General features: G+C 34.1%; 1 protein-coding gene across 1 annotated transcript; it reads left to right on the top strand.

The window, feature by feature from the left end:
* Window positions 1-446: 446 nt before the first annotated feature.
* Window positions 447-6,961, top strand: LOC132641802 (putative late blight resistance protein homolog R1A-3). Its single transcript, XM_060358893.1, has 3 exons — window positions 447-1,032; window positions 3,555-5,829; window positions 6,697-6,961. Exons 1-2 carry the CDS (start codon window positions 592-594, stop codon window positions 5,817-5,819), a joined length of 2,706 nt encoding a protein of 901 aa, XP_060214876.1. The 5' UTR covers window positions 447-591; the 3' UTR covers window positions 5,820-5,829; window positions 6,697-6,961.
* The last annotated feature ends 799 nt before the right edge of the window (window positions 6,962-7,760 follow it).

The following is a 7,760-nucleotide window of genomic DNA, read 5'->3' as shown; positions in this document are numbered from 1 at the left end:
AAAGGGGCGCCGCCTCATTGCACATCCAACCAGTCCAAAAGCCTCAATTTTTAATGGTCAAAACTTCACGAATTTACAAATTAGTGAATTTACAATTAAAATGAGTTGACACAATTTAATTGAGTTGGCACAATTTAAATGAGTTGTCACAATTTAAATGAGCTGACGCAATTTAATTGGCCACTTAATCCACATAGGAGACGATTGGTGTTGGTTTTGCTCCAATAGCAGTGCAAAAAGTGTCTAAGTGGAATAGGAATGACCCACCTAAAGTGTCTAAACGGAACGAGAACCACTTTAGACGCTCAAGTGAAAGAAGTGGACGACCATAAATATTTATGGATGAATTTATAGGATTTCTATCCAAATTCTAAAGCTACTTTTATATAATTAGAGATAAAAGATAATTTTGGTATTATCATATTAGATTATCATGCTTGGGCCCGTGCTCAGCACGGGTGATTTGTAACTAGTATATAATAATGGCTTCAATTGAGGTCTTCACCACCAAAAATCTAAGAGAAATGAAAAAACTTCTTTCATCTTTAGCAAGTAGTAACAAGAAAGTAATTTAGAAAGGAAAAAAAAATCATGACTGAAGTAGCAGTGAATTACTTGGTAGAGAAGTTGTTAGAGTTAGGCCGCGAAAACGTTGAGTTGATAGCTGGGGTACAAGACGATGTGAATGATCTTGTGAATGATCTTCAAATTCTTAAGGCATTTCTTAAAGACGCTTCGAAGATAAATAGAGATACTGCTCAAGGTTGGAAGCAATCATTGAAAGAGATCAGAAATGTGGTTTACAAAGCGGAAGACTGTGTTGACAAATTTTTGGTTGAGGCCAAGCAACACCAAGATGTTCATCCAGCTGCAAAATGGATTGATGTTCCATATTGGTACAAAGTTAAAAATGTTGCTAAAGAGATTCAGTCTATCAGAGTGAAAGTGAAGGATCTTCAAGATAAATATAAACATCTTTTGGAGGCCACTCAATTGAACAGTCTATCTAGGACAACTCTACGGACCAGAGAGGTATGTCTTTGAATCCCCTCTTAGAAAAATACTTTTAGTTGCTTAAACTGATTTTATAAATATGCATGTTTAGATAAATATATTGAAATTGATGTTTTAAGCTTTTTATGTTAGATGATACTCTCATCGTTTCAATTTATCTGATACTCTTTTTTTATTAGTCAATCTATAAAAGAATGTCATTTTTTTTTTTATATTTAGTACTAATAATTTAACGTTAAGATCCTATTTTACCATTAGTGATGATTTATAATTGTATAAATATTTACGGCTTATTTTAGAACATAAATTTTAAAATTCTTGCTTTCTTATTTAAATTATGTGCCCAGTCAAACACCATTAACTGAAATAAGAGTAATAATAAAAAGTGGATGTGTTAGAACTTTCTTGTTAAAATGATTAAGCATGTTCGTTTCACTTAATTGATCTTTGAATATGAGATGCCGGTCCATTTAATTTTTTTTTTCTTTTAGAACAACGTATTTGCTCTTATTATGCATATCACTGCAAGAAAAAACAAAAATTGTGACAGACGTCACAAATTCAACTTTGTGACAAAATTTGTGATAAATTTTCTGCCATCACATATTCGTTCGTCTTACAAAATTGCGACGGAATAATGACTGTCACAAATATTTATGATAGATCTCACTATGAGGCAGATTTTGCTAATCGGTCTCAAAATGTTGGATTTAATAAAGCTTAAATTCATCACAAATGGTAATGTACCATTAGTCATAAATCTGTCACAAAATTAAATTTTATTTTCAAAATAAACAATAATTAAATGATATTTTATAATAATTTTCATAATATTTAAAATTTGTTAAACAATAACAGTTATTTATCAATTATTAATTGTTAAATTGTTTAATAGTTTAATTTAAATAAATATCTCTAAAAGGTTGTCCTCTCACTCTTTTATACTGACACTTACATCACATGTCTCATTGTCTTCCGATGTGGTATATTTGTTTTGCCAAAATTTGTGATGGAAAGATCCCTCACAATTTCGTCACTAATTAGTGTGACGGATATTACATCACATCAAACTATTTTGATTAATTTTTTCCTTGTTAAAAAATTTGTGACAAAATTATAACGAATTTCTTTGTTCGTCATAAATTAGTGATAGAATTGTGACAAATCATCATTTTCGTCATGAAATTGTCAATGAATTGTGACAGATCATCATCTTCAAAATATTTTTTTTTCTTCACATTGATGAATTCTATCATAAAATTGTCACAAATGCGCCAGGAAATTGTGAAAAAGCTTGTCATTCACGAATATTTCCATCACAGTTTTGTATTTTTCCGGTAGGGGTGTTTGAAAATCACTTGGATCTTGTATAAAATCTTAAAACCATTTAATGTTGTTCACTTATTAAAGATTCGTGTGAAGGTGATGAGTTTTTAACACTACTCCATCCAATACAAGCATAGTACTACCTCCACATCTATTTATTAACATACACAACTATCATCACCAACCTCCACCTTCACTATCACTACTAGCTATTACTATCAACATATCACCAACAACACAGTCACCTCTACCACCAACACAGTCACCTCTACCACCAACTCCGATCCACTGCTAACCACTATGGCCACCAACTACCTATCTACTGCTAACCTCCAACGCCAACCACCCACACCACCGGTCGCTATCAACCTTCACACTAGCCTCTGTCATCTAACACCAACAACCAGGGGCAGAGCCACATAGGGCCGAGGGGGTTAATCCCCTTTGACGGAAAAAAACACTGTTTATACATGGTTAAAATTATTTTTTATGTATATATAGTAGATGTTGAACTCCCTTTGGCTTCTCCGTAAGTTCACCTTTTTATATTTTGAACCCCCTTAGTAAAAATCATGACTCCACCACTGCCAACAACCACCACCTCTAATCACCACCTACACATCACGGATAACTATCGCAAAACCGCTACTACCATCAGCCCCTCTGCCAACCTCAACCACCAATAGCCACCACCTCATTACTGTTGTTGCCGACAACCCCCACCATCTTGTTGTCGCAGCTGCTAGCTTTTAAAGTATGATTCATCAAGCGAACAATTTTTAAAACACCATATAAATTTAAAATTATTTTATTTTATTGAATTCTTTTTAACCGGTAACATTAGTAGTTTAAAATTATGTACTTATTAATTTTTAAATAACCGAATTTAATGATTTTAGATATTGAGAAATTAGTATTCAGATTTATAATCAGATATGTATTTATTCAAACATCTTATTCTTAATAAAAATAAACAGTGCCTTCATGAATAATTTTAGATATATTTATAAAATACTTCTAAAGGAAGAAGGGCGAACGATAAAGCGGGGCCAATAATACTTATAAGTTGAAAGTCATAAGTTATAGGATTTTAATTAAATGAAAATAGTTTGGAATGAGTACTTCCTAATTTTAGTTTATGCACGTAGAGTGACTATTTCAAATCTTACTCCTGATATATTAAATTTATTCTTTTTTTTTCCGATGTAAAATAGCTAACTCTGAGTGATGAAGACGATGTTGTTGGCTTTGAGGAGGAGGCAAACATTGTGATTGATAGGCTAATTGGAGGATCAAAGAATCTAGAGGCAGTTCCAATAGTTGGTATGCCCGGTCTAGGGAAATCAACACTCGCAAGAAAGGTTTCTAAGGATTCAAGAATTACATTTGAATTTTTCAGTTGCATTTGGGTTAACGTCTCTCGGTCATATAAGAAAACGGAAGTTTTGCTCAGTATTCTTAAAACTTTCACGAAACAGCTTGACAATAAGAGCGACGAGCAAATAATTGAAGATATTCGCACTTTTTTAGGGAAAGGAGGGAGGTGTTTGATCATCTTGGATGATGTGTGGCACAGGGAAGTGATGGATTTTATCGGGAAGATTTTCACCAAGAGCGATAAAGGTCATCGAATCATGATGACTAGTCGTGAAGATACAATAGCAAGTGCTTTCAATGAAGATATTCATAAGCTAAGCTTCTTAAGTGACGATAATAGTTGGCTTTTGCTTAAAAAGAAGGTTTTTAGGAAAGAAAGTTGCTCCAGTGATCTTGAAGATCCAGGATACAAAATAGCTACAAAATGTAGTGGACTACCACTTGCTATCGTGGTCATTGCGGGAGCTTTGCTAGCTTGTAAGACAAAAAGGGAATGGGAACATGTAAATAAGAACATAGGAGATCACCTTATAAATCCAAATAGTGATGATAACTGCTTGGGATTTGTAAAAATGAGTTATGATCTGTTGTCTTATGATGCTAAAGCGTGCTTTTTATACTGTGCTACATTTCCTCGAGGCTTTGATATTCCCGCGTGGAAATTGATCCGCTTGTGGATAGCTGAAGGGTTCATCCCTTATGACAAGAATTTAACTGTTGAGGAGAAAGCAGAAGATTACTTAAATGATCTGACTAAGAGGAACTTAGTGATGGTAATGAACTGGACTGCGGATGGTCAAATCAAAACATGTCGTATTCACGACATGTTATATGAGTTTTGCAAAAGAGAGGCAAGTGAGGAAGATCTTTACCAGGAAATTACACTAGCACCTGGTCAGTCTTCTATAATGATGCAAGATTCTGACTTTTGTCGTCGCCTTTGCATCAATTCTTCTATCTTGGAAAACTTCCTGTCCTCATTTTCAAAGAAACCACCTATGGAACTTGTCAGATCTTTCTTATGTTTCACCTTAGAACAAACGGGAAAGTCCGATGATCACTTGAAAACAATCCACAAGGTCTTTCCCCTAATCAAAGTCCTTGACCTTGAAGCTGTAAAATTTTCCTTCAACAAGGATTTTTACCGACTACTGCATCTGAGGTATATTTCTTTCTCAGGGGATTTCAAGGCCCTTCCAGAACCCTTCGGTAGGTTCTGGAATCTAGAAACTCTTATCATTAATACAACTACTCCAGAAAGTACTTTTGAAATCAAAGCAAATATATGGAGTATGTTACGGTTGAGGCATCTACATACTAATGCCCCTGCTAAATTGCCTCTCCCTGGTCCTCTAACGGACAAGGAATGCTGCATACAAACACTGTCCACGATCGCTCCACAAAGCTGCACAAAGAAAATATTTTCAAGGGCACGTGCTCTCAGAAAATTAGGCATTCGGGGCAATGTAGCTGCTCTTCTCACTTCCAGTGCTGGTGGATTGAGCGATCTTGCTGAGTTGAAGCGATTGGAGAACTTGAAGCTTATAAACGATGGTCAGTACTATGGTAAAGTCATAATCCTTCCAAAGCTGGTATTCATATTTCCCAAGACCCTGAGAAAGCTGACCTTTTCCAGTACCAGCCTGGATTGGAGCGAAATGAGTAAATTAGGGCAGCTCGAGTCCCTTGAAGTGCTGAAGTTGAAAGAATTCGCATTCAAGGGAGAGTTTTGGGAGACGGATATTGGTGGTTTCAATAGTCTCTTAGTCTTGTGGATTGAGCGGACAGACTTGAAGACTTGGAGGGCTTCAAATCGCTGCTTTCCTTGCCTCAAGCGGCTTTTCCTTATATCATGTGAGAACCTAGAAGAAATCCCGGAAGGTCTGGCGGATATACTTGATCTTCAAGAGATGAAACTGGATAGCACTCACAAAGCAGCGGTGAAAGCGGCGCGACAAATTGAGAAGAAAAAACAGGAAGAGTTGAAACACTATGCAGAGGAGAACAAACCAGAACACCCATTCAACTTTAGCTTTGGGTTCAAGCTCACAGTATTTCCTCCTGATAACGATGCTGATCCTCAACCTCAACCAACACACTGATTCTTTACGGGTAAAGTTATTTCGTATAACTACATCAATTTCAATTTATGTGAATCTGTTTGACTGGACACATAATTTAAGAAAGAAAGAAAGACATTATGAATTGTGGTTATAAATCACGTCTTAACATTTATGTGGTCATAAAACTTTTGAAACTTATAGATCTTAAATACGTCATGATATTTGTGTGGCTATAAAATTTCTCACTAACCGTTAAATGGAAGAGGTAGAGGAAACTCAATCAATTATACGCACTTGTTAGTTGTAGTTCTGTTAAGACATACTCCCACGTTCCCATTTTATGTGAAGGTCTTCCAACTTGGAAGTCAAACAGTTTTTTCTTTAACTGTAATTTTCTCTCAAACTTCTTTTAAATATTTTGAATCATTAGCTATATTGACTTGTAGAAGTGTAGTACTTTCCGTATAGTTTTCAAATATATATAAAAAAAAATGAAAAATTATCTATACTTAAATTCATAGTCAAAATGAAGTGTTTTAACCCTCTCCGAATCCTTTCACATAAATTGGGAGGGAGTAGTACTCTCTCTGTCCCAATTTAAGTGTCTTACTTTCTTTTTTGGTTCGTCCCAAAAATAGTGTATGTTTCTATATTTAGTAAGTTGATAATTCTAACATCCTACATGACAAGTTTAAAACCATAAGATTCAAAAGACATTTTAATACACTACGTACGTCTTTAATTTATTACCACCAAATTCAAAATTCTCTTTTTATTCCTTTAACTTTGTGTCTAGTCAAATTAAGACACTTAAATTGGGATGGATCGGAGGAGTATTATTTATTAAGTACATGTTTTTCTTCTCTATTTGGTTTTATTAACTTTTCTTCTCTTATTTTTGGCTTTTTTTTTTCAGGAGGTAGAGGAAACTTTCCTGAATCTTGTTTCCCTTTTAAGTTACTTTCTGAATAAAGTCTCTACATGTTTTTGAGACATTGTGTAGGTTGTCTGTTATTATCTTGAGTTCCAAGCTATAAGGTTTGAGTATTTTGTTTCTTTTGCTTTCTCATTATCTTTGTAATTGTAAGACCAGCATTTAGTTTTCCTGTTGTGGCCGGATTTATCTTATTTGTTTTTGGCTGTGCCTTGTTGCTGAGTGAGATTTACCCCTTATTCTTGTTTGGTGATGTATTCTAGATTATCATATTGTGCTTGGTCAATTTACAATAAAGTTTGGGTAAGATAACTATACTAATACTACTAAAAAGATGGGATTTTTGAAGAACGTCCAGTGAAAATCCGTCGGAATTTAGCTCATCGGTAATGTTTTCAATAGATTCTTGACCGATTCAGTCGGAAATTTCCATTTTTCAGTATACTAGATTGTTCTTTATACAAGATGTACCTTATCTTGTGAGCATACGGGATGAAGCATGAATCTTAAGTTTATTATTGATACTTTAATTTGACAACTTTGCTGCATGAGCTATTTATGTAAAAAAAAAAAATGTTCTTCCTCATTTCTTGTAATAGCACACTTAACTTGATGGTCAATATTGATTTTTTTAATCAAAGTTATGACATTATATTTTAAATTATACTATAATTTTTATAATTGCACGAAGTGTGGATAAATTTACTAATTTTATTAGTAAAATCAAATAAAAAAACACAACAAATTCACTTATTTAGGTTCGAATCCTCCAATTCTCAAAAATCAAGTTACTTCTCCCACCAATACAATCGCATTTGCAACTATTCTTTAAATCATCGATATCAAATCAATAAGTGCATAGCAAAATGGACAGAGAGAGGTCTGCACATAATTAATATCATTATTCAACAGACACATTTATTATATACTTTTACATAGCTAAACCATACAAACTATCGCCAAGACAATTAAACAAACAATAATTGTAGCAACAGCCCAATTCTACATCTTCTCTCCAATATAAGGTACATCAAAGGAAATAAAAA

The sequence above is a fragment of the Lycium barbarum genome, chromosome 5, assembly GCF_019175385.1.
Source record: "Lycium barbarum isolate Lr01 chromosome 5, ASM1917538v2, whole genome shotgun sequence".
Taxonomy (NCBI): domain Eukaryota; kingdom Viridiplantae; phylum Streptophyta; class Magnoliopsida; order Solanales; family Solanaceae; genus Lycium; species Lycium barbarum.
This window is presented reverse-complemented; position numbering and strand designations above follow the sequence as displayed.

Bases quoted from the DNA above. Each gene is read 5' to 3' on its own strand.
- LOC132641802 (XM_060358893.1), top strand. From the start codon at position 592: ATGACTGAAGTAGCAGTGAATTACTTGGTAGAGAAGTTGTTAGAGTTA. The intron at 1,033-3,554 runs GTATGTCTTTGA...GATGTAAAATAG, and splicing joins CAACTCTACGGACCAGAGAG to CTAACTCTGAGTGATGAAGA.